The 27,686-nt window shown below is 39.4% G+C and overlaps 2 protein-coding genes across 2 annotated transcripts; one reads left to right on the top strand and one right to left on the bottom strand.

The window, feature by feature from the left end:
• The first annotated feature begins 8,724 nt into the window (after positions 1 to 8,724).
• Positions 8,725 to 12,167, top strand: LOC144036045 (heart- and neural crest derivatives-expressed protein 1-like). Its single transcript, XM_077546301.1, has 2 exons — positions 8,725 to 9,423; positions 11,322 to 12,167. The coding sequence occupies exons 1-2, from the start codon at positions 8,914 to 8,916 to the stop codon at positions 11,421 to 11,423; spliced, it is 612 nt and encodes a 203-aa protein (XP_077402427.1). The 5' UTR covers positions 8,725 to 8,913; the 3' UTR covers positions 11,424 to 12,167.
• A 646-nt stretch (positions 12,168 to 12,813) lies between these two features.
• sap30l (sap30-like) lies at positions 12,814 to 18,800 on the bottom strand. The gene is made up of 4 exons (XM_077546302.1): positions 18,164 to 18,800; positions 16,498 to 16,620; positions 16,290 to 16,388; positions 12,814 to 15,164 (listed from the first exon to the last, which is right to left on the bottom strand). Exons 1-4 carry the CDS (start codon positions 18,347 to 18,349, stop codon positions 15,033 to 15,035), a joined length of 540 nt encoding a protein of 179 aa, XP_077402428.1. The 5' UTR covers positions 18,350 to 18,800; the 3' UTR covers positions 12,814 to 15,032.
• Positions 18,801 to 27,686: the final 8,886 nt, after the last annotated feature.

Raw genomic sequence — 27,686 nt, 5'->3', positions numbered from 1 at the left:
TTTATTTTACTGTGGCGGTGAACGGAAGAATAATGAGACAAAGTACACTAAGATTCCATTTTATCCAGGGTTTAGAGCTTATTGCATGCCAAAAAGTAACATCACATTTTTTCCCCGACAATAACAAATCTTATGGCAAGTCCGACAGTACATTAAATACAGCAGATGATTACATCATGCTAAATTCCAAGAATACTTTCACTTTGTTATTTAGGTTTGAGTGGAGACAAAAGCAAAGTGTAACGTAATATAACCCAAGACAACTATAAAAGTAAATCCCTGCACCTGAAACCATTTGAACTGAAATGCATCTTGAAAGTAACCTGAACCTCAAAACCCCGACGGAACCTTTGGAGGAGTTCTTCTGTGGATGAAGAACGTCTAGGCATTCTTAGCTTCAAGTTGTTGTTTTTTTACATTTACTTGTCTGTATTTCATACCAAAAAATGATTTTTAAACCTCGACCCAACAGAACTTTTTGACGATACGAGGCCCGAGACTTGAAAATGGCCATAATGACTCAAAGAGGTGCACTTCAACACAAAATTAAAACGTTTTTGGCCATGTTTTTTTTTGACTTTTTTGTGGGTCTACTCAAGATACACAGGTCTACTAAATTTCATGTTGCAAAGTGAAACCCACTTAGGGGGTTGAATTCCCCCCCCCCCCTAAAATTTCAGGACATTACTTACCTGGAAGTGGCCAAAATGACCCAAAAATGGTAGGTGTCCTGTATCTTTTTGTGCATGATTTTTTTTTTTGCAGGTCTACTAATGAAAGACATAAAAAAGAATAATTCCATGCCACTGTCGACCGGAAAATGACCAAAAAGGCTTCCTGCGACTTTTCAGGTATAGCTTCTTGACACGTTTTTTGGTGGGTCTGCTCAAGATAGACATTTTTCACACATTTCATGTTGCTAAGTGCAATCAGCCTTTACCGACCTGGAAGTGGCCAAAATGACCCAAAATTGGGAGGCTTGTTGTATCGTTTTGTGCAAGAGTTCTGTGTTTTGTGTTTGTGTGAGTTTTGTGGGTCTACCAACGAGAGACAAGTCTACCAAATTTCATGTCACTCAGTGAAACTGGATTTGGAGGCTGAATTTTCAAAAAAAGTTTCTCTGATAGTGGGTTATGTTTAGGGTTACGATTAGGGTCAGGCCAACCTGGAAATAGCCAAAAAGACAAGACAATGTGAGAAGTTGGAAAGATTTTGAGAAAGCCCTTAAAAAGGCGACAAAGCAATTTCAAGAGGGCCTTTCCCGCGGCATAGCAACATTTGTGAGCACTCCTGCAGTGTGTGGAAAGGCAAAAATGCTTTTAGGGACGTGGGGTCCCTGACGCGTCTCCACCTGGAGCTTTGCTCGGGGTCAAGCCTTAACGTTGGTGTTTTGACTGTCAGCCTGGCTGCAATCCTCGCGGGCTCGTCTGACACAGAGCAGCCACCCCCTGTTAAAGCCGCTGCTGTGAAATCATTAGAGCCCCGGCCCGCCCGGTGGTCCGCCCGCCGGACCGCGGGCACACACAGGACACGCTAACAAAACCACAAGCAACGCATCAAAAAATTCCACCAGTTCTTTTTTTTCTGTTCTTCAAGGTGATTTTCTAAAAATCATTCAGTTGTGTAGATGCAATAATAACATTTCTTAGTAGCAGAAAATATAGAATTAAGATGAGCAAAGTATTCAATTGTAAATATTAAACACGAGGTTGTTAAAATGAAGTGCAAAACTACTTGTAAGTCTCGGATTTTTGAGAGTTTCTATCGATTTTTTTATTTTTTTATTAAGTCAAACTTCTTCTTTTTTCAACCCTAAATGATTTCCATTTTTTATCATAGTATTTTAAATATAAATGACTTCTCTATGTCAAAATGTAGTAATTAAATTTCAGGTGAACAAAGAAACTTTGATATTTTTAAATGAAAAACATTTGGGGGATATTATTTAGATTGGTTGTGTACTTCGTTGTTTTAAAAAAAGAAATCATGGAGGCATGCAAACATTTTACAGTACACTCAATATAAATTAAATACTGTATTTAATTTTTTCTTTTTTTCTCAATTCTTTGTAATTTTTCTATACATCCAATTCTTGAGTTTTTATAAATCAAAACAAAACATAGAAAATATATTTTGTTGTCTATGGGATCAAACTTTTTTATTTTTATTTTTTATGTTTTGCTTTTTAGATGAGCATAATCAACAAATTGCTTGTTACAAACTCTGCCATTTGCTATTTCCTTTTTATTTTATATTGGAACCAATTTTTGCGGCCAAAATTCAGCACACTACGACTGCAACCTGCAGAGGCACTGTTGAGTCACCGTGCACTAATTTGCCATCTAAAGCAGATAATTTAAACAAACAAAATGAAAAAAACACACCACACAAATAATACAGAAATAGAATTAATCAAGTAATAAATTTGCAATTCATTTTGGAGTTAAATTGAATAGAGAGAAAAGTGGCAAGTCAAGTTTGACATTCCGGCTAATGACCACAAATAAAGCGAAAAGAAAGTTGCTTACAGGGTGTCACGATGCGTCTTTTTCATTTCTCCATCTCTTCAGTGTCACCTTCCTACGGCATTCCAGACGTCCGCCTCTTATCTTTATTGGCTGTGGACGGGCAGAATTGCAGCGGCCCGGTCCTGCAGGATCAGAGAAAAGTTCTTATCAACGGCCTGCGGGATGAAATATAGATATATACAAAAATATGCACGCGTAAGAAGAGATGAGTCGCGCTGGTGTTAGACATGCAGCATCAGTCGGGTCGGGAGGGAAGGTGCGAGCTAGCCATGAGTGAAGTGGAGTGGAGTGGCCGCAGTAAAAGTAAACGGGGCGCTAAAGCTGCCAGATCAGCAGCAATTCAAAAAGTGCCAAGTTTTTTTGGGAGGACAGCTTGAGAAGCCGTCAATCATGTCCATGTTTAATAAAAGGCTTGGATCGACAAATTCTGTGCTTTCTTTTCTTTTCAAAATACAAAAATAACAAAAAATAAACACTTGTGATTTTTTTGTTATTTTGAAATTACTTTATTGGTTAAAATGCTTGAAAAAATGTGTTGTTTCTTTCTTTGTGTGCGCAACCCGAAAAGGTTGATTTGAGGCAACTAGATTTTTCTTTTTTGTTAAATTTGTTGTTTTTTTGATTTTGGAACACACTCAAAAATGACTGCGCTAATATGCTAGCAAGCTAACGACATATAGATATTCAAGACATGGCAATGGCGGCAAAAATAAAGTATAACCTGCATTTTGTTTGTTTTTGTTTTTTACTTTTTTAATTTGAAAACAATGAAAATAAATTTTCTTTGTGATTAAAAAAAAAGCTCAACCAACATGTTTTATGTCCAATAAAAAGCATGTGACTGATTGATGTTAGTGTGTTTCTTCGCTATGCAAAGAAAAACAACATAACTTATTACCATGTAAAATCGACACATTTTGGAGTTATTCAAGGTTTTATTGCTCAAGTTTTTGCCAATGGTGCAAACGGAACAGTTCACCTGAGAAACAAAATGCAACCTCCACAGATTTTGAATACGATTATCTACAAACCAGGAAGTTACCTGCTAACTAATAAACAAACTGTCTATTTTTGGTAACGTTTAGCAGAGTTAAGCATTCCACAACATTTCTACTATCTTTGTGGTGGATTCTGTTAAGTTTTGTAACCAATATTTTTGCTATTCGTTGAAATATTCATGTGGCTGTTACTAGCTAAAATGGCATCATTCATATTCAAACATGTTTTTAATCACATTATTATATATGAAGTAGAAAACAGTCCACTAAAAACATTTGTGAGTCTGCAAACGTTTGAAGCTAGCATAGCCCGTTTTTTCGACTCGCCCGCGACTGTCAAAACGGCGCCACCGCTCGTCTCCACAAAGCCGACTCGCCCGTCTTAGCTAAAATGACGGCAACGTTTTAACCTCTGTGGGAGACCGCCGCCATGACGTGACCGCCGTTTTTTAGCTAGCTAGCCGCTGCCGCCGCCGCGTCTAATTAAAGCCGTTGGATTTAATTAGTCTAGTGTGCCGTACTGTAGCACTGGGTAAACACACTTTGAATCAAGGGCCGGATTTTTTGTTTGTTTGGAGATGTAAAGTTGAGGGTAAGCACACCGAAGAGGCGGGAAGCGGCGTCTATTGAAAAGTCGACGCCACGACACAAACAATTACGCCGGGAATTTATAACACGGCCAAGATGGCTGCTAGCGGCTTATTTAGGTCGTTTCCCATGGCAATGCAGTGAAAGGGGTGGGGGGTGTCGGTGTGGCTGGGGGGTGGGGGGCTGCACTAGCCCCTTTCAGCACCTCAGCTGTCTGATATCAAATCCAAAACGAAGATCAAGAGAAGCTTTTTTTTCGGGAAATAACGTGACGTAATGGGATGGAGAATAAAAGATTGCGAGAAGCCGTTTGGGGAAAGATGGCGAGATGCTTTTGGGGGTGGAGGCTTGGATTTCATGTCTGCGTAGTGGACGTCTTAATCAACAGTGTCAGGTTTGCTTTCTGGAGGCCGCATGGATTTCTTCAGCCTGACAGCGGCGGGGAAGCAACGAGCCCGACCGATCGCCAAAAATATGAAAAATTGGCTTCCAAGGCGTAATCTTGGATGTTAACCCTGTCTAACCCTAACCCTAATATTGTGATTAGGAAAAATGCAATCGGAACAATAATTTTTAAAATATTCTGTTTTAGATTTTAAAAAATCATCAAATTCGTAAACTGTTTAGATACGTGTAGTGTCAAAATAAAGGTGTACATGAAAAATGTGTTGTTTTTCAATCAGAAAATACATCTAAATCTACATTTTTTATGTAATGACATTTAATTAAAAACAATTCTCAAAATGTGATTTAGAAAAAAATGCAATAAGTAAAATATTTTCATCTGTTTCAGACTCAAAATCTGAAATTCACAAAATTTTGAGATGCATGTTTGTATCTTTGCATGTCAAACAAAAGGCATGCAGTGACAAATTTGCTGTTTATTGTTTTGTTTTATATGGAAAAAAACATCTTATTTATTTTTTTCTTCAAAAGCATTTCTCCACATTTTTGGATCTGGAAAAAAATGTAATCAGAAAAAAATATTTTATTTCTGTTCTGATATAAAACGTCAAATTTGCAACGTTTTTGTTGGGCAGTATTAAGGAGCTCCATTTAGATAAAAGTAGTGCTTTGATGCCATCTTGTGGCGTCTTGATTTTTTGGGAACTACATTGAGGTGCGCTGTGGAGCTTCATTTAAAGAAAAGTAGTGCCTTGATGCCATCTTATAGCATCTATTGGCAATTGTAACCCTTTTCAATAACATTTCACTATTACTATACTAAATACATGTCTTTATTGCACAGTGATGACATTCTAAAATTACGTTTATTTTCGTACTAAATTGATACTAAATTTGCAAAGATTTAAAGTGTGCTAAATGCAGATGTATTCACATGGCGAACGCAACACTAGCAAGTGCGCTAACACTTACGATTGACTGATTTTGCAGACTTTTTTCCAGTCATAACAAGCGCAACATCATCAAATATACGGTAATCAAAATAGCAAGTAGACACGGCACTACAAAGCTTGTGCTAACTTCATTAGCAAGCGATTATGGGAAAATTACGAACATAAAAAGAAAAACCACCAAAGAAAATAACCCGTGGAGCTTTGCGGGCTTGGATTGAAAAAAAGCTTCTCTTTTTTGGTTCTCTTTTGTGAACTTGCACTAATTGTGAAATAAAAAATAATAAAATAAATAAAAACGTCTTGAGCGTATTTATTGAGGAGGCGGGACTGGAGTGAGTTGTTACATTAATGGTGCGTTAAAGTGAAAGCAGCACTGGAGGAGATGAAAGTGTTCAGCTAACGGCAGCACACACACGCGCGCGCACTCGCACGCACGCACGCGCGCACGCACACACACACACACGTGCATTTTACGCACACCATTGACCAAATATTCACCTTTTTTTTTTAACGGAAAAAAATTATGATGCAGAAACGTTTTTGTGATATCATCAGCATGAAATGTTTTGAAATCCACACTTTCATCAAATGAAGGAAAAATCATACAAATGTGGGGGTCTTATATTATATATATATATATATATATATATATATATATATATATATATATATATATATATATATATATATATATATATATATATATATATATATATATATATATATATATATATATATATATAGCGCCTTGCAAAAGTATTAGCCCGTCTTGAACTTTTTTATCTTTTGCCACATTTCATGTTTCAAACAAAGATTTAAAATTGCTTTGTTTTTGTTGTTGTTTTGTGTGTGAAGAATCAACACCAATTGGGACACAATTGTAAAGTGGAACGAACATTTTACGATATTTTAAACTTAAAAAAATAATAATTCAACTTTTAACCTTATTTTACTTTTACTTACCTATATATTTTTTTTGTAATGCATATTTTTTTAATTGGTGGTTATTTTTTTCTTTTTAAAATGTTACTTTATTTCCTGTGTTTTTTTAACATTAAATGATTGATGTTAGTGATTAGTTATAATTTGCTTTTGTATGTTACCTTATTTTATTGATTCATAGTGCATCTCATGCATTATTTTATATGTACATTGATTTTTTTTCAGATTTACATATAATTATGATTGCATTTATAGACATTTTATTAAGTGTTTTAAATGTATTAATGATTGTTATTTCGAATGTCAGAAAAAAACACAAATGAAATATGAACCAATTAAATTGGCTATCGTTAAAAAAAAAATCCATCCATCCATTTTTCTTAACCGCTTATTCCTCACAAGGGTCACGGGGGTGCTGGAGCCTATCCCAGCTGGCTTCGGGCAGTTGGCGGGGTATACCCTGAACTGGTTCCCAGACAATTGAAGTAAAATTAATAAATAGGCCTACTGTAAATAAATAACATATTTTCATGCACTGATTTGAAAGGCATGTTTTAGCCTACTGTCATGAGCAACATTAAGTTGTTAAAATCTTCTTGAAAATGCCTCATTTGGCTGCAGGTCATGATCATGATGGTGATGGTGATAATGAAGAAGAAGAAGAAGAAGAAAATAAGAAAAAAGAAGACAAAGAAGAAGAAGAAGAAAAAAGAAGAAAAAGGAAAAGAAAAAGAAGAAGAACAAGGCCAGTTGCTGAGAAGCTGGCCATCAAGTGGTGACAGATGATTATTTAAAAGAGAAGGCGTCCAAAGTGGCGCCGTGTAAACACAGTAAGGAGAGCGACGAGCGAGCGTGCTTTTATGGAATATGCACGAAAAAAAAAAGAGAGAAAAGAACACCCCACCTCCACCCGTGTGATTTATGATTGTATTTAGATAAGACGCGGCCCTAAATGGTTTGAAAATAGCGTCAAGGTCACGCCATGTAATGCGATCGTGTTGCTTTTGCTTTTCGATGCAATGGACAGAAAAGACGATAAGCAGCAGCAGACAAAGCGCATGCGCAAACTCAACCTCCAAAATCACCTGAATGCAAATTAACTCGTTAAGATGATAATGGGAAAATATAATATAAATTCAGCATTTAACCTTGAAATAGTGTCTAACTATAACTTTTTAAAATCTCAAGTAATACATAGATCACTTATCGTGTGATAAAAAAAAATTGTAAAAACAATGCAAAATAATATAAAATAAATACTAAACATTTATGCTTATATATAGATATAGAACTATATAGATATATAATATATATTATATGATATAAAATGTGACACATGAAAGAACATTTTGAAAAATCACGAACATTTAATAGAATGCACATTTTGGGTGCAGTCGAATGATTCTCAAAGCACAGTTTTACCATTATAGTGGTAAATGGGCTCCCTCTAGTGGTACACAAAAGTATCACTGAATAAAACGTTATTTTTTAAATACAGTGCAATACAATTGTTATATACAGTTCAGATGTAGCTGCATGTAATCATTTAACAACTGTTTGCTGTCCATTTTTATTGACGGCTATTTGTTATACATTTTCTTTTATACTGTATATTTACGTGAAGTTTTAATGTCCAACGTGTGCAATATTACTGCAGCTAAAGATGACGTCCTTGGTTTTGATGAACACTTTGGCCTATACCCTTCTTGTGAAGTTGGTCATGATGCTGGTACAGTGGAGAGTTTTTATTTTTTTTCATTCATTGTGTCAAGCTCATGGGGTCACCGACGTGGTGCCAGGTAGCCTGCAACCCTGTTCTAGAAAATCACAACGTCCAATCACTGGTAAGCTATTTTGAAGAACTAAATTATCATTTGAAAGTGTAACCACATAGATTTATAGAAATTTTGATTATTGTGACAAATAAAACACTATCAGCTTGTTCACATATAAGTGAATACCATTCATTTTTAATAATTAATGCCAATTATAGGTAATGTGATCAAATTTAAGATTTCAGACGTGTGTTTATCAAACTGGTAGCCCAGTTCCCAAGAAGTAGCTCTTAACTTTCAAAAAGGTTGCTGACCCCTGGTACAAAAATGTGTTGTGGGGAAATCAATCATTGCAGGTCCGAAATACATTTTCATCATCAAAACCAGACGACGATTACGTCACTGAAGCGGCACGGAGGACAAACAAACTCCTCCCACTCCCTTCAACTCTCCACCCCATTGGTCGCCTCCGATAGGCGCTCTCCTTATAAACCTGGCGGCCTCGCATCTTCACCCGGGTCAAATTTCTCCGACAATCAAGTGGAGCCTCACCAATGTCAAAAGTGGAGCTTTTGTGGAAATAGAACTTTCGTTTTGAGTGTTTTTTTTTTTTTTTTGGATTTGAAATGCGCCATGTTGGGAAAATACCCGAGCGGTGAATGAGTCGTGGAAGTGTCCGAGAAGAAGCGAGACGCCAATCGAGAGCAGAAGCAGCCGGGCCAGGATGAACCTGATCGGCGGCTACCAGCACCATCATCACCACCACCACCACCTCATGCACGAAGCCTTCCCGTTCGTGCAGCGCTGCCACCAAGACGCGCCGCCCTACTTCCAGAGTTGGGTGCTCAACCACGGCGAGGTGCCACCGGACTTCCAGATCCAGACGCCCTACCCGGCCGGCGCGGAGCTGCCGCCTGCCGCCGCCGTCGCCTCGCAGCACGAGCACGCCCGCCTGGAGTGCCTGCAGGGCGGCATGGCCAAGCGGCGGGCGTCGGGGCCCAAGAAGGAGCGCCGGCGGACGGAGAGCATCAACACGGCGTTCGCCGAGCTGCGGGAGTGCATCCCCAACGTGCCCGCTGACACCAAACTGTCCAAAATCAAGACGCTGCGTCTGGCCACGAGTTACATCGCTTACCTGATGGACGTGCTGGCCAAGGACGCTGGAGAGACTGAAGGCTTCAAGGCCGAGATTAAGAAATTCGAGAATCGGGATCTGAAAAGGAAAAGGGAGCTGGTGAGTGTGGACGTTTGCAAGGTCCAGGCCAGAGGAAATAAGAGCAAGCAAATAACGTTCCACATTCGGTAAATTAGCTGCTTTCAGCGCACGTTAGCTTTAAATCGGCCAATTTTGAACAGGAGTCTGGTATGTAAAAACACAGTTTTAATTGGGGATCTAAAAAGAAAAAAGAGATACTAAGTTTGGACGTTTACATTGTCAACTCTAACAAAAATAACAGCACGTACATTGCATTCCATATTCTGTAAATTAATATTTTTAACAGAGGTTTGCATTAAATTGGCGAGTTTTTAAAGGGAGCCTGGTGTTTAAAAATCACTTTAGAACATTGGGATACGAAAAGTTTGCTCCACAGAATTTAAAATTAAGATTTTTAAGATATAGGTTCGCTTTAAATCGCCTAATTTCGAACACAAGTTTGGTATGTAAAGAAAACCTTTATTATTTTTATTTGAGATCTAAAAAAGAAACTGGTAACCGGTCGTTGCAAGTAAATTTAACTTTTAGCTTTATATTACTTGCGTTTAAATGAGCTGATTTTAAATGGGACTCAGGTAGCCTATTTGAAAAGTACAATATAGGAATCTGAACACAAAGAAAATTCGGGGGGGGGGGGGCTAAAGCGAGTATTTTGAGTTTATTTTATTGGGAGTCTGATTTAAAACATTTATGTGGAAATCGTGTATTTTAAAGGAAATGTGAAGTTGTAATATGAAAAGAAAAACCTGAGATATAAGTGTGAACGTTTTAAATTGTCTATACTCTAAAGCAAATCATGGCAAGTAGCCTAAATTAATTTTGATATTCTGTCATTAGCATTCTTTAAACTGACGTTTTCATTAAATCAACACATGTCTAATGGGAGTGTGGTATTTAAGACTGACTTTGAAAATCTGGTATCTGAAAAGTAAAAGGGAGATACAGTACTAAATTTGGAAGTCAACGACTTATATCTAATTGATGTCAATTAGTTTTTTAATGGATGGTTACTTTAAATTGGCGAGGCTTTATTCTCGGGAGCCTGGTCTTTAAAAATGCAGTTAAAATGGGATATTCCAAAGTAAAATAAATTTTTAATCTGGGATCTGAAAATGAAAATGGGTTGCCAGCTGCACGTTTACATGCGCCTGTGAGGAAAACAGTTGTGAGCAATTTATTTAATTTAATTATGATTATTTTCATCTTTTTGAGAGGATTTCTTTAAACTCGGCAGATTTGGAAATGATACTTTGTAATAAAAAAATCCCATCTGAAAAGCTGCTATTTAAACAAAAACAGACTTTGACAAACTGGAGCCGGTTCACATGCCCCACTCTGGGGTGAAGTACATTTAACATGATATTCTGAAAATATACAGCTTTTAATTGAGGTTCGCTTTAAATGAGTTTTACCTTTTGTAATGTGAGAGGGCAGATCCAAAATGCACGTACAAAATACAATAACTCTTACATTGCATTTTATTAGAACCAGAGAAAAAATTTCTGAAAATGACAAACATTTGAAAATTAGTAATATTTCAAAAGGTTTTGGTCAAGAACAAATGTAGATATTGTTATGTTATCAATTCAGTAATCTGGCCTATTTTAAAATAATATTTCTATATAGCTTTTGATTTCTACGGCAAGACTGTTTATTTTTAAACGATACATTACAAGTTCGATATTTTAATTCATATTGTACGTAACGTGGAAAAATATGTGCAGTAGTCAAAATGAGCTATTCTGTACGTAGATAATTTTTAAATAAATTTTTAAGTAGTATTGCATATAAAACTATTGTATTTATATTTAAAAACAAAAGAAAAGAAAAAAAGTAGAATACATTTTTCAAACATGATATTACCTGTGTATGGCCTTATTTCACCTGATCACAAATTTGTTATTTTTATGGTACAGAATGAAGGTCCGCCACAGCAGGACTTGTTCGGTACCGAGAAGAAGGTCAAGGGTCGGACCGGGTGGCCGCAGCAGGTTTGGGCTCTGGAGCTCAACCAATGATCCCCCCCCTCCCCTCCACGACCTTCACAAACCACTTGTACGGCCATTCGTGAACGGATCATCCGTCGAAAGGAAAAGGACTGCTCATATTCTCTCCTGCTGTTGAAGAAATGTGGAATATTGTATTTATCCCTGCGTCTTGTTGTGTCGCAAACATCCCACGAAAAAAACGTTTAAATTATGTATTGGAAAAAAAAAGACATTTTAAATTATTCTTTCATTTTTATCGCAAGTTTTGAAATTGCAACACGTGTACTGTCTTTTACTCTTTTTTTTTTGCAATTTCATTTGAGGATCTAGTCGATTATTTTTACTTTACTTTTCTGTTTGGTGTTTGTATTGGCACATTTTATTTCTTGGTCTACTGTTGGTCATTATTGTGAGAGCTAACGTGTTTAAGTCCCCACGGTGAAGTCATTTCATTGGCTAAAAAAAATCAAAAGGAAAATCGAAATGACAGCATTTGTGGTAGGCTATTTTCCACGGAGTGTGAAGCCATACTCAGGCAAAAGACGTAAATATGTTGACTTTTTTTGTATTGTTTTTGTTGTGTAATAAGAATGACAATCTACCTCAACGTGCTCACTGTCCGCTTGAATTGACACACTCGAATGTTGTCCACTTTTAACGCAGCTTGACACACGCAAACGACAAGAAAATAACGATTTCAATTATTTGTGCAAAATGTGGATTGAGATGTACATTAGACGTGAAGCTATATAATAAATGGATATTATTTTATGACGCCCGCCATTTTGTGACGCATTTCATTTTTGGCGAAACAAAATCGTCACATTACCTAATAATGACATTACTTAAACAATAAATAACCTTCCGATAGTTGGATTTATGCTTTCGTAATTTGCGAAGGGATATGATTGATATTTAACTATTTTCCATCATTGGTGTGACTTAAGTGAGCAAATTTGGACTTCAGCGAGTATGTCAATCGGCTGCGTTTTTTAAGTGCTCTTGAATGTATGGGGGGGGGGGGTACAATGCAACAGATGTTTATTGTTGGCATACATTTAAAAAATAATAATCGGTAAACATAACACTCGGAAATCAGGGAAACAAGCTAGATATAGAATCAAACCACATAAAACAAAATGGGGAAAAAACACTGAACCCCGTGTTTGCAGAACAATACTGACACTCAATGGTTACTGCTAGAGTTAGGCTTGTTGTGTCAAATTATAAAACTGAATTGAAGTAAAACTACTTACCGTTTTCAAAGAATCCTGCAAATGAGGGGACAGGAATTGTTTGGTGCGCAATACTGTCATCTAACGGTGTGTTTTAGGAACTGCTGGAATTCATTGGCAGCATTGAATACAAGTTAATTTCTTAATAATAAAAGTTACATAAAGTAAAAATACACACGCAAACGTATAGGCCTGTACATTTATTCATTTCATTAGGAGCAATAAGCAGCCATAAATACAAGTGTCATTCCCGATACGAAGATTATAGGTTAAAGCGGCCATTGTCGCCTACGTGTGTATAAAGACGGATGGTTATCACCTGCGTCAAGGGTAAGAGAACTCTGGTCCTCGAAAGTAACGGTCCTGCCTGTTTTCCATGTCTCCCTCCAACACAGCTGACTCACCAGCAAGCTCTGTACAAACCCGATAACGAACCTTTTCATCGAATCAGGTGTGATGGTGGAAAAGGCGGGACAGTGGCTCTCGAGGACCAGCTGGTTACCCCTGACCTCTGACCTACGCGAAGCGAACAAAAAGCTTCCAGCAAAACTGAAAACGTGGACAAGAAAAACAAACAAACAAACACAATACCAAATGAAAGCCGTGAAGTGTGTAGAGGGATCAATGCGATGATAAAACACATACCCAAGTGTTGGTTTTAGCGTGACAAACGACCGGGACGCTGAAGTTTTGCCGTTGCAGAACATCCACAAAGAAAAGCTAGCTTTAGCTAGCCAACAATTTCATTTAATAAGAGCGCCCTCTGCCGACAAACGGGTGCATTTAACCCTCCTGTTAACGTTGGTTTCTCAGGACAAGCAATCATGTTCCCTGGGTCAATTCGACCCATTATCCTAACCCGAACCCTAACCACACACACACAAACAAACAAAAAAAGGAAAAATACATCTCATAGGCTAGTGGCGCCCTCTGCGGACACTAATGGTCATTGGGAATTAGAGGGCATAAAGTATTCAAACACTGGCTAGAACTTTTCACGTTTCATTGTTAACAATTAGCGCTAAAAGTCATGTAGTTTTTATTTGTCTAAAATCCCATTAATAGTGATCCTGGGTCAATCTGACCCATTATCCAAAAAGCATCAGAAACAGGAAAACAATTCCCCCAAAACATGTACTTAACCCAATGGGTCAATTTGACCTGCAACAGGAGGGTTAAACACTGGACACCCATTTCTGTACAGGGCTTTTAAAACCTTGCTGCTATGTTCCTGGGTCAATTTGACCCCTTAGCCAAAATGTGTCAGCAATGGGAACACTGTATTGAATACATTCCCCTATATTAAAAGAAAAAAATCTAGACATTTTAAAATTGGTCAATTTGACCCGCAACATAACGGTTAAACATTGGGCCAAGAATTTAGCAAGTTAGTGCTCACAAATGGTATTAACCCTTTCTGTACAGTGTTTTTAAAACCCTCTGCTACGGTCATTTGTCAGGAACAAGATATTCCTGGGTCAATTCGACCCATTAGCCAAAATGTGTCAGCAATGGGAAAACAACAAAGTCATGTACTGAATACACTACACTTACTAGATAAAAAAAAAAAAGACATTTTAAAATGGGTCCATTTGACCTGCAACATGGGATTAAACACTGGGCCAAGAATTCTAACCTGTTAGTGACAACAATTCACACTCAGCATTCCTGTACAGGCTTTTATGTAACTCTCCTGTTAGGATTTTAAATACAGTAATGTTCAAGGGTCAATTTGACCAGTTACTCAAAAACGTGTCAGAAATGATAAAAAAAAAACCCGAAAAAGAATGGCTTATAGCTCATAATTAGTTCTATTGCTCACTTTTCCAATCCTATTGTAGTTGACACACATTAAGCCAGCACTTGATACTTTTATTTTAAAACGGGTCAATTTGACCCGCAAGATAACAAGAGGGTTAAACACCTGTTAAACACTGGGCCAAGAGCTTTTAGCGTGTCTGTACTAACAATTAGCACTTCAAAACTGCCTGCAGTGCGCATCTTGGTGGGGAAAAGACCACATGCAAAATGTCAGCAGTCCAGTCCAGGTCCTGAAGATCCAAATAAATTTTGTTTTAAGTACACGATGTTGGCTTTCCTGACAAGGTAAAATTTAAATTCTGTTGGCGGGAGAGTGAGCCTTTTCCCGTCAGGTTTCCCCACATTCGTCCCGTCGGACGTGGTAACAGTCGACACACGATAGGCAAAGTCAAAGTGAGTCCCGGTGCTCGAGTCGCAAACGTTTGGGAGAAGGAAAAACAAGAGAATTAATGGACGGTTGCGACTGCGTAAAAAAAAAAAAAAAAAAAAATCCCCCAAAGACGCAGTTGTGTGATGATCCAGTTTTTGGTTGCTCCGCGACATCTTGTCATGTTCGATGCTTGCGTGTTTTTTTTGTTTGTTTTTAGTCGAGCGGCTTGCTGCCGCTGTCGCCCTTCTGGTCCAAGCGGCTCTTGCTGCTCTTCACCATGTAAATAAAGTAGGTCAGCGTTTCCTTCTCGTTCACCGGAATGTTCCTGAAGTGACGGCTCACCGTCTGCAGACGCACAGGACAAGCATTTGACAGTCAGAAGCACGCTCCCTTGTTGACAATAAGATGCCCCTTTCACACAGACAGCCTGGAAAATTGGCGGCAGATAATTAGACGTGTTTGCTTTGATCTTCAGTTGTAATCGATTAGTCAAGTTACCCAATTCATTGTTTCAGCCCGTGGGAGGCAAAAAGATGATTGCTGATGGTTGACTTTGCCCCTCTAATGACCCCCAACCCAAATTCAGTACGGTATATAGCACATCGGCACAATCGAAACTGGAAAAATACCGGCTTTTGGCAGGTGTTCCACAGGGAAAGGTAAAAAAAAATCCAGTTTTTCTCAAGTGATAAAAATCATACCTTCTACACTTTCACATTTGGTTCAACAACAACTAGTATGCAAGTAATCTGGATTTGGGTCTGTTTTACTGCCACTTCTCTGGAAAACTCCCTGGTCCACTTAGTCTACAACAGCAGTGTGAAAAGGGCCATCTTTGCTTACCAGTCACTAACCTTAACGTCGCTGTAAGGCGGTGGAATTTATAATTTTTTTTTTTTAAATCATTCCTTCTCTTCCGAATAAATCACTCAAATGGATATTTATTCAGCTGATTGGCCATTTGCAGGTTGGAATTTTATGCTGCTACCCGGGAAACGTTTCTGACATTTGGTTGACAGCATACGAGGAACCGCCCCGAGCTTAACGGATAAAGCTTAGCTAAAAAAAAAAAAAAGTAAACAAATACTCAGCGTGGCTAAGCGCTACGGGGAACACCGGCACAGCTGTGGGCGGTTGTCGGCTGTCGACCGGCGCGTTATTAATGACGTGCGTGGCTCGTTAAACCCACGTCCCGAGGCCCCGGCGAGTCTGGGGAAACGTTCAACTTGCTCGCCGGTGCCATTCATCCCCTGCCGCTGGCTGGAATACAGAAGGTTTTCATAAGTCCACCTGCCGATGCGGCAAATTAGTCGAACAATCGCTCAGTGAGCAATTATGGCCGAGTGGGAGCCGCAACACCGCGTATGTCAAAGTAAACGAGGACACGGAAAAATACCCTCTTTGTCACACATATTTGAGGTTGCCCAAAGGCATTCCGGTGAATTTGCGGTGGTGAAAGTGTGCCGTCACCTCAGCCAGCTGGGCCTTGTTGAGGCCGGGCCTGGTCTGCAGCTTGTAGTGTCGCTTGTAGCGCCGCAGCGTGTTCACCTGCAGCTGGAACAGGTCCACCTGGGAGACAGAAGCAGTCGGTTCGACCAACGTCCGGAATCTTCGCACCCTCACAGGCAGTGGGAATTTATTTGACTCGAGTAACAACTATCTCAAGGGAAGATTTTACCTCTGGAACCTCCACGTCATGATCTGGGGACTCGCCGCCGTCATCGCTCGTCTTCCTCTTCCTCTTATTGCGCACGCTCTGGATGAAGTTCTTGTGGAAGTCACAAATATACAAATGGCGTACCTAAAAAAGAAAAAGGAAAAAAAAAGGCAAGTTTAATGTGGCGAAACATTCCCGAGCAGCTGTGTAACAGAGACTCTCTCTGCTGACTAATCCGCACATTAAGACCAGTGGGTATCTGGAGTGTATCAGCACTAAGAAAAAAAATAAATAATAAATAAATCACACACAAAAAAAAAAACACGTGTCTTGTTGTGGATTTGGCTAACAAGCTCAGCAAGAAGGAAATCCACATGACGGATGCATGTAAACTTGCCATTAGGTCGCTAGTGCCGACTGCCCACTGGAATGTTCCTTTCAATCTGTCCTCCCGTGACCTTCATGGCATGTATGCGTGCCGTTTTGTCAGAATGGCTCGCGGCATGTGAGGTTTTTGAAAATATGGCATCGAGCGGGTAGTTCTCAAGTCTTGCATGGGACCCGAAATGTTTCATTACATGTTTCTGAGACTAATATAATAAAAAACTTGCCTACAAGTTTGTGTTTACAAGTTTCCAACAGCCTACGTTGGTAAACAACACTGTTAAGTGTTCCAACATTTTTTTTGTGTAAAGGCGCCTGAAATGTATTCACATTTGGATAGTAAAACACTGCCGCCATTTTAACAACAAACCGAAAATGACTCGGTTTGTATCAATTTACAGTGAAGAACAAACTTGTGTAAACGGACTTCTATGTTTGTGTATTCCGGCTCCAAAGAAAACACGACATTCTACTAGGAGTAAAGTTGGTCCCATGGTGGACAATCAAAGCTTTCAAGAGAAAGGAATGTTGCTAAAAAATACTATTAGGTCTGAGTATGCAGGCAAAAGAAGGACACCAGTGGATCAAAGTTGGATGTAGTTTGGACAGATAACGTTAGCACGATTGTATAAACACACTCAATTTGGATTTGGAACAATAAAACTTAAGTCACAGATGGAACATAATTAGTGAGAAGAGCTGTGGTTTTTTTACTCACTTTGTTGCTTGCATATATAGTTCAGCTCCACGTGACCGAGATAATTACCAATTGTCATTAGTCCAGACAGTTGTAACAGAGAAAATCCGGTCACTTTTCAAAATAAAATATTTTTAAGCCTCGGATTAATTAATAAACGGGATTTTTTTTTTTTTTTTTTAAATTCTTTCAACTGTGCGCAGCCCACTGCGGCCCGGTCCAAAGTGTCCCGGTGGTTGGGGACCACTAAATTAAAGCATCCGTGGTATATTCCCACAAAACGTATTAGTCGGATAGTTGACTAAGTAGACTTGGAAAAGCTAAAGCAGCTAACGTTAGCACAGCTGTCTTCACTCGCTCGTTTCGATGCGAGAGACGGCAACAAAAACCTAATTTTCGATACAAACAAATCCCAATTAACCAAAAAGTACCCAAACATCACTAAAACCACAAAGCTAAGTATCCTACGAAGTAGCTTAGCATTAGCTGTCAATCAACCGGCTAACATCCAGTTGTCTCGTGGAGACGCCACAGAAGGGAAAAGTCGTCTTCAAAACCCACCCGTGTTGTTTTTTGCCACTCTCTCTCTTTTTCAATGTCACTCACGCTTTTGTCGATGTCCAGTTTGAGCTTCTTCTGCGAAATGCTCTTCTGGATCCGCTTGCTGAAGGAGGCGTTGCCGGCGGAGCGGCCGCAGCGCTCGCCGTCCTCGATCAGGCAGCAGCTCTGGCCGTAGAGGGGCGGCGCGGGCGGCCCGTCGTGGCTGTCCTCCTCGGTACTGAAGCCATTCATCCTGCAGGGAACCACTCCTTGGGGGGGATTCGCGACCAAAACAATTCAACAGACGCCACCAAATCCCTTTCGAATGTGCTCCTCCGGTGGGCTTTGAGTTGGTTTAAAAATAAAAACGTGGCGTTTTAAAGCCGGATTCTTCCGAAGCGAGTGGAAAACATGCTCCAGTCTGTCGCCATTCCACCAAGTCAACCGCGGCCGGCCGATCGTGTGCTAGCTCCGGCTAGTTAGCAGAAGCGCAAGGTGATCTGGATATTCTGAATAGAGCCCACGTTTCGCGTATGACAGCAATCGCGACCGAGTCCGGGCTAGCGAAAGATAAAATTCGACGACCGCAACAACTTTTTTCGTGGTTTAAAACAAATCTAGTCTTTAAAACGCAACAATCGCGTTTTACAATGGACGTACTGGAGTGTCAGTAACGGAAGTTTCCCTCCCTAGCCACGATTGGTCACTTTTTACATGCAGGCGGGCTTAGGCGAGGAAATACCTTAATGTGATTGGCTATGAGGAACGCCGGTCTCGTCTTGGCACCTCCCTGTGCATTACTCTGGTGTTTTCCACACGCCACACGGCTAGTAAAGGTTTCGTTGTGAGCGCGAGGGACATTCATCTACACGTTTGACCAATTTTTAGCCCGTTTTCGACTCGTTAGATGCATAAACATAATCGCTTATGTGGCCGAACGGGTCATGAAGATTGAAATTATAATTGAGAAACCTTTAAACAACCTGTTAACGTGAGGTTAATTAACTTAATTCAGCTACCTCGATCACTGATTGAACCCCATTTACTATTCAATCTCCTCAATTGTTCTTAAATAATTGCGTACACTTATTAACATCATTTAAAGATATTCATTGCGTTAGATGCATGCTGTCTGTTGACATCACCATGTGAGTCCATCATTGACCACACAGGGGGCGCCAGAGTCTACAAAATAAAACGGACATAATGTGAAAACAAAGTTTTTAAACATTTGAAAATGATTGCTTCTATACATTCACTTGATTTAATTTTGACAATAAAAAAAACAACTAAAAACCAAGCACTTGATAGAAATAAAATAAACAATTAAAAACCAAGCATTAGATAGAAGTAAAACATTGCCAGTTTTAAAACCCTGCTTATTATGCAAAGCCATCTTTATTAGAACACTTAATGATTCTCTTTTGCCTGTTATCATTTGTCTGGTGCTTGCGTACCAATTCACGCTCAGATGATGTGGAAGGTTCAAGCAAAGGACACCATTAAAGCAAAAGTGGCATAGCAGAAAAGCAAATTGGATTATTGTCTTGATGAGTCCAATAAAAGCTCTAATGGAGCTTTAAGATGTGATGAGACTGTCAGAAAAAAATGTTGTCAGGATGTATTGACAGTAGATGGTGAAGCAAGTTAAGCAACTATTAGTAGAAATTTCTAGGTGCTTTTTATGATTGTGTAAATAACTTATAAGAGTTTACATCATAATGGCGCTGCAAGGTTTAGAGAGGTTTAAAATTAGTAGATTAATTTTGAAAAGGAAACTTTTGAAGTCACATTGTTGATTGTCATCGAACCTTGACAGTCGCCCATCTATGTAGTATACTTGCTTCCTGTTTAGGTGAATTTCCACATTTTAGTTTGTAATAGTACTTGTGCTGAAATTTGCCAGAAATGGATGAATGTTTGATTTCCGGCATGTGCCCTTGAGACTTTATGTCCACCAAATTTGGTGTCGATTGATGAAACTGATTTTGGGGGCTATTCTCCATGGGGTTTACAAATATTCGAGAGTTTGTGGACATGTAGGTTGGGAAAGTTTGAAAAAAAAAATCAGACCACCAGTTTCTCTGATTAACACGAAATACGGTGTAAATATTTATCATAACAAGCACACAAAAGAGTTTCAAGGACTCATGCCTGCCATAACATGAAGTTGGCCATTTTGGTTTTGAAGCAGCCCTTTTGGGGTCAGCACAGGGTCATACCTTGACAAACTCTGACTAGTGAATTTGCCCAATTGAGGCCCGAAAATGTTGGCTCTTTTGGTGTCCCCACTATTCCCGAAAACTCACGAGTTTGTGCAATCCCATTTTGTCTTGGTGAAAATTGACGTGGGTCCTGAACGCAACCCCTGAAAACTCACTGAGTATTGCCGCCTGCAAAGTTGAAAATAAAAAGACCATGACACCCTTAAATTAGATTTTTAACTGACTTCTCTGCGTTGAGTAACCTAATGTCATTTAACCACCACAACACAAGATGGCAGTGGTGTTTTTATGTGGAGATGTACCACTTGACCCAGTTTACACCCCAATATTAAAAACACATAATGCTCCAAGATATTAATCCTAAAAGTCACCAGAAAGTCTTGGGGGGAAAAAAAGAGTCATGAATCATTTTCTCTTCTTCGTTGGTATTCATATAAACAGAAAGGGTTGAATGTGGGTTCATCTTAAGGTCGACCTTAAATCTCAGGCTGACGTTAATGTGAAAGCGCCGGGAAATAACGGCCGTCAAAGCACCCCAAGGGAATAAATATTTAAGGAAGTGGGAATTTATGAAGCGGTTAAATCAGCGACATAACAAGCCGGACTTCCTGCCTCTGGATTGTATCATCTTTCTGCAGGAGGTTTTCAATATACTTTTCATAATATGCAATTTTTTTTTTGCCTTCATTGTACGAGTGACAACGTGACCCTCGAAACGTACTAAGCGCAAACGGAGCTGCTGCTTTGTGCACTACAAACAGTCAAAAGAAGCGCGGCGGAATGCAAAATGAGATTTTCTGGAGGTTAAATGATGAAAGTGTGAAAGCCAGTTGCAATAAAATACCCGTTAGTCATTTGTAGACCGGGTGGGGCGTGGGGGGGATTTCATCTCCACCCAGAGAAGGAAAATGATGGAAATGTGTTTCCAGCTACGATTAATAGCTACACTTTTAGAGTGGCCAATTAATTGGGTCATATACAATTACGACATTCCTTAGAGAGGTCAATAAATGTTTTCAATAATTGGTCAGATAAATACTTTGTAGAAGGACGAATGGCTGTAGAATGTTTTCTGTAATTGTTAAGCAAATACACGTACTTTTTTGAGTGGCCAATGACCAAAATGTTTTCATATTTTGCTCAGTGAAATTTAAACACAATAGAATATTTTTAAATTCTGGTCATATACATTTAAACACCTTTTATAGTGGCCACTGACTGTAGAACGTTTTCTTTAATTGTTCAGAAAAATTGACATACTTTTTTGAGCGGCCAGTGACTAACACATTTTCCTCTTCTGGTCAGAGAAATGTAAACATTTATTTTTTTTAGAGTGGCCAGGGACTGTATAATATTTTCGTTTTACATTTAATCACTACGTTTTAGAATAGCCAATGACTTAAACGTTTTCTTCATTGAACAGTTAAATTTAAAATCGTTCTAGAGTGGCCAACAATTGTAGAAGATTTTCATGAATTGGTCAGACATAATCCCTACTTTAAGAGTGACCAATAATTAAGACGTTTTCAGCATTGGTCATATACAACGAACTAGTAACTTTTATAGATGGACCAATGACTGTAGAAAATATTCAGTAATTGGTCAGATTAAATAAAAATATCTTCACCGAGTAAAAAATGGCAAAGCAGTGAAAAACACCATTCACTTCCTATTGATAAAAAATAAACATTGATACATTTACTTACTTACTATACTGATTTAATAATAAAAATAAAAATAAACATTTCTTTGTTTTATTCCATTAAATCTTTAATCCCATCCTGTGAGCAATATGGTGTCACATTCCAAGCTCCATTCAACAAAAATCAAGCATTGGAGTCCCCTGAGGCCCAAATGTGCGTTTTATTACCACCTGGTGGTCAAATGAGAGCACTGCGATGTAAATCAAGAATCAATCAGGTTTATAGTTGTGTAATATTGTCGGGCTTTTATGGGAATTTATCTGTGTCGCTACTAGTTGGACAGGCGTGACAATGTATTTAGAACATAAAGTAGAGCACATGAAGCCTCCTGTGCAATAAATGACGCCCATAAAAAGACATTGGAAGCATAAAGTGATGGATATAAAGATGTATTGCAATATTTACTTGTGTAGCGTGGAAACAACAAGCGTCACGTGTGGTGTAAAGGGGCCGGTGGGTTTGCTGCGTCGAAGGTTGACATCATTCATCACACGAAAGGTGTCTTTATTGTCTCCAGTAGAGTGGGGAGGGGGGTCTCCATCGGTCAATGTGTCCGCTTGGAAGGCTAAATGAGCGATTGATTTTGGCCACTTTGCGATAGCAGTTAGTCATTGGTGATCAATGACCCAACATGAACTTGGACACGTTACATCTTTTCAAGTCCGCCAACCCTGCATCATCATTTTTCACCGCGTCAAATGGAACGGAAAGGCACTTGCAAGGCTTTCCGTGTCCATTCCGGACAATGGAGGGTAATGAACGCCCACTGGGCCAGAAGGAAGTCCACAGTTGGCTCGGAGTGCTTCGTCTTTCAGTACTTACCCGGATTACTAACCACAAGCCCCATCAAACGGATATGAAGAGTAAAAATAGTCTAAGTGCTGCCTTCAGGAAAGCTGGGAAATTGGATATTTCAGTCGATAATTGTAATGGCGAACTACATCAAATACTATTTTACATTAGCCATCGATTGTTTTCCAAAATGGTCAGATGCAATTAAGCGCAACTATTTTAGAGTGACAAGTACAAATTCAGCGATGGTCAAATAAAATAAATGACTACTATTTTTAAAGTGACCAATGCCCAGAATATTGCCACATTTGTCATATTAAATTTGCCACTGTTGTTTTAAAGTAGCCAATGACTGTCTAGTGTCTAATGTTTTTCGCATTGGTCTTTAGAGTGGTCAATGACTAGAATGTTTCCTGAATTGGGCATATTCGATTAACCACTACCTTTTTCTTTTCTTCAAAAATAAAATAAAATAAGAGTGGCCAACGCTTAGAATGTTTCCACATTGGTCATGTCAAATTAGTAATTACTTTTTAGAGTAGCAAAAGACTGTCTAATGTTTATTGTAGGGTTAGGGTCATATCCAGTTAACCTAAAATTTTTTTAATTTTTTTTTTTAGAGTGACCAATGATTGTAGAACATTCCACACATTGAGCTTATGCAATAAATCTCTCCCTTTTTTAACCAAGGCCAATGACTATAATGTTTCCACAATGGTCATATTAAAGTTGTCAGTACTGTTTTTAGAGTAGCCAATGACTGTCTAATATTGTTTAGAGTGGTCAATGACTACAATGTTTCCCATGTTGATCATATTCGATTAATCACTGCTTTTTAAAAAGTGGCCAATGCCTAGAACATATTTCGCAATGGTCATATACTTTTTAAAAGTTTTTTTTTTAAAGATTGGCCATTAATTAGAACAGTTTGCAATTGGATGTTTTTTTTGGTGGGGAAATGTAACAATCGGTTGAGGGCAGGCTAGCAAAAATAAACATTTTTGTCATGTTTTTTGTGTACCTTGCACTCCTCCAAAGAGGATGTGTCCGATTTCCCAGTTTTCTCAAACGCATCTCCATGTTCTCCTCACCTTCTTATCCTGTCACGAATCCTGCACAAATAAGACGGCAATCGTGTAACCGTCAGTCCTCGTTTGAGCATTCATCCGTGTGAAATATGTACGGAGGCCAACGACGGGGCTCATAAATCTGCCGCCGTAACCTCCAGGAAGCAACATCTGGAGGTTGGCGGCGTCACATATTGCCTTCTGGCCACTTTCTCTTTTCCGGCCCTGATCGATTTTCCTCCTTCGCCGCCGCAAGGTCGTCCTTCTGAGCCGAGACCTGAAACATTGGTCAGGGAAGATGTAACGGTAGCGCTAGCTTGATTGGGCCAGCTTGACCATGAAGGTGACAAACTACAGAGCACCCAGGTGGATATTATCCTACTCTGCGCAAGTTTTGACTGGAAGTATCAAGGAACATTATTTCCGAGCCAAACGAATATAGCTTGTTAAGTATGACTAGTCTCGTTACATATGAGTGAGAAATACGGTGGCCATAGTGGGTCAAAAAAGCTCAAAACTCGCTAGCACTCCTACGTAAGCGCCACATTGTGAACCATTAGCATATCCGAGTCTCCGAGGACACCCGAGCTGTCAGTCAAGCGCTCTCCCGACCTCGGCTGTCGTTTCTCCTCCCTCGTTTCCCGACATTATCACCCGGAATCCCCGTAAGCCTTCCTCTTGCCTCGCCTTTGACGCCTGCCGTGCGACCTGCCAGCGCCGCGTTTGAATTTAAAAAGGACCCAAGGGCCCCGAGAAAGGAATGTCTGAGCAGGTCTCCGGTGGCCCTGACCCAGAGAATATTTGAGGTTTTTTTTCTCTTAATAGTGGTTAATGAAACGTAGCGCTATTACTCCTCGCTGCCTTCATTTTGAATTCTGTAATCTGTTTCCATTTATTCCCGTCCTTTTGTCTTTGTCGCTTGCTCGGAGGGCATCCGCGTAGGGCAATTATCTTTCAGGCCTCGTCTGCCTCTCTCATACTCACACTCACACATGCACCCACTCACACACTTACAGTAGCTCATCATGGGATGACAGCGGGTGAATAGCCGCAACCCGCCGAGACGTGATGTGACACCTTGTCAGAAAAAGTTAAAGTTATATTACATACAATTTTGTCGGCTAGCATTTTCAATATTTGACAGTGGAGCACTGAGTTTTGATGTTATGCTACGCTACAAAATGTTTTTGGAGCTTGGAGTGTGCCAAAAAGATGATTTTAAATGTCCCCAAATCGATTTTATTTAAATTATTTTATACTGTCTTCCCTTTGTTTGTGCCTTTTTTGGGAGCGCTGTTCATGTTGTACCCGATTTGGCCACTTAGGGGCAGTGTGGTTCCACGCGGTCTGATACACTGTTAAGTTGTAGCCACATTAGAGAGTAGAAGGAAAAAGTCCCGATCAAGTTATTCCAATAAAAGTTGTTTTTTTTGCAGCGTGGAGCCGTTCTTTTGAGCATTAGCGAATCAGACTGGAGTAGATCATTACGATTCCTTGAACATCTATTAATTGAAGCAAAAATAATTGTTAATCAAATCCTTAATCCTCAAGCCCTTCATCGAAAATCGATTCCGAATCGAATTGCACACCCAAAAATCGGAATCGAATCGTAAGACATTCAAAGATTCCCACCTCTATTATGCAGCATTCCTCTACGCTACATTTAGTTACATTACAATGAGTTATGGAACATTACATTCTGTTAAGTTACACTACACTATTCTATTCTATTTGAAAAGTATGATAGTAGACTGCTCGACTGTTTGTGCTATGCCATGTTTAGCTGTGTTACACAACGCCATGGCTATGTCATGTTCATTTTCTCTACGTTACGCAAAATGACTTATGATTAAGTGAGAAAAAATAAAATAAAAGAATATCATGCTACAAGACCTTTGTTACCAAATATAGCCTCATGGTAGTAGCCACTAGCTAGTGGTCAGATATCCTGTGATTTTCTTTCAAAGGAAAAATTCCTAGAAGCAATCGTAATCAGGTCAGCAGTAGCGGTGCTGATAGTGAAGTTACATTATGATTTCATGCAAATTGTTTTAGGAAAATGAATCAAAAAGGGGATTGAGTTATTGAGTTATCAGAGCAGGGGACAGCAAACGTGGAAGCGTGTCACGGACAGAAGTACCTGCCCGCAGGGACGACATGGCACAGGGGAATAATTGCTTGTGACGTTGTCCAAATCGTTTACATCTGCTGTCTGTCTGCGCTTCGCCATAGCGTACCTATTTGTTGTTGTTGTTGGGGGGGTGGGGGTGGGAGGTGTCCCCTTGAATAATTGCCAGTCAACATTTTTGCCTCATTAGATGTAAATTGAATTGATCCGAAACTGGCGCCATACTCATAAAACCTTTATCAAGACGATGTTGGAAGCAACATTTGAACATTCCTGTCAAGAGTGGGATCAGAATAATTCGATTGGATGCTTAGAAGTTGTTTTTTGAAGCAATGCCAAGACTGAATTATTGCCGTTCAACAGATAGAATTCCAAAAACATGATGTTATGCTACATAACGCAGCACAATTATTTCATTGTTACACTACATGCTAAATAACGCAATGCTCCAAAATATAATGCTACATAATGTTACACTATGTAACCTTATGCTACATATGGTTACACTATATAACGTTATATTATGTTACACCGCATTACGTTACATTACTCTGTTACACATATTGTCATCACCGGAAAGCTTTCTGTAACAAAATCACACGAAAAAGCCAAAGAAGAAGTAACATACATTTCGTAAACAATCCAGCCTGCATTCATGTTGGTGCTTCTTCCTTCCTCAGGTTCATCTCAAGCTTCTTTGCAATCTGCTGTGCTGCAGTGAGGCTGCAAAAGCCCCGAGCAGATCCCTAATTTATTTTATTGCTGCCACGGTAACTATTTACCCTTTGAGCTCTTCTCTCTATATTTTTTGGTACCGTGTGTGTGTGTGTATTCAGTACCAGCTGGATAAAATAAATCCCCAAAGGGTGAAAGCGACCGGCAGAGAGAGAGACTAGTGCCTTGACTGGAAATCCGTTTGTCGTCAAGCCCATTACGGCCATTTTTAATGACATTTCACAGCACGCTGATTTAACATCGCAGCGACCGGCAGGAGACTGAGAGGATTGCAAATGGGCCTTGCGGGAAGCTCCTGCGCCGTGTTTGTTTCTTTGTTTCACTGCTGTACACCTTGCACCTTCATCCTCACATGAAATAGGACGCTAAGCTTGTTGATATTACATTTCATTTTTGTTGCATTTCACCGAGTTGAGCGACATGGTGTTACGTTGTTACATTGCATTACGATAAGTTGCGGTACGTAAAGTTTGCCTCGTGATGTGTCGAGTTTGAAAAAGTGACATTATCTTGCACTGCTATGGTTTTGTTATGCTACGTTGTACAATGTTACATTGCGCTGCTGTGTTGCGCTATGTTACGTTTTGTTGAGCTGTTACATTAAGCTACGCTAGATACTGAAGAGGGTCTTCTGCCCAGATCTAGTCATAACTGTTTTAATTGATTATTTCCTCAGTAGAGCTTTATTCTGCGGATGTATCTTTGTGAGTGTTATCGCGATTTCTGCAAGCTGCCGGCATGTCTGGGGGGCCTCCTCTATTTCCACAACAATAGACCATTTGTCTGTGGTTGAAGTTAATGTGTTAGTATGATGACCTTTAAAGTATCTCATGTCCGGTGAACTCCGGGTGGGCTGTTTGCTGGGGGCTTTGTGGTATAGTATAAGAATGTTATAAGTCCTCTGAAATCTTCGCACTTGTGAGAGGCTGCAGCTATTGT

This window comes from Vanacampus margaritifer, chromosome 16, assembly GCF_051991255.1.
Source record: "Vanacampus margaritifer isolate UIUO_Vmar chromosome 16, RoL_Vmar_1.0, whole genome shotgun sequence".
Classification (NCBI taxonomy): domain Eukaryota; kingdom Metazoa; phylum Chordata; class Actinopteri; order Syngnathiformes; family Syngnathidae; genus Vanacampus; species Vanacampus margaritifer.
Note: the sequence above shows the minus strand (reverse complement) of the source record. Positions and strands in the feature narration are given on the sequence as shown.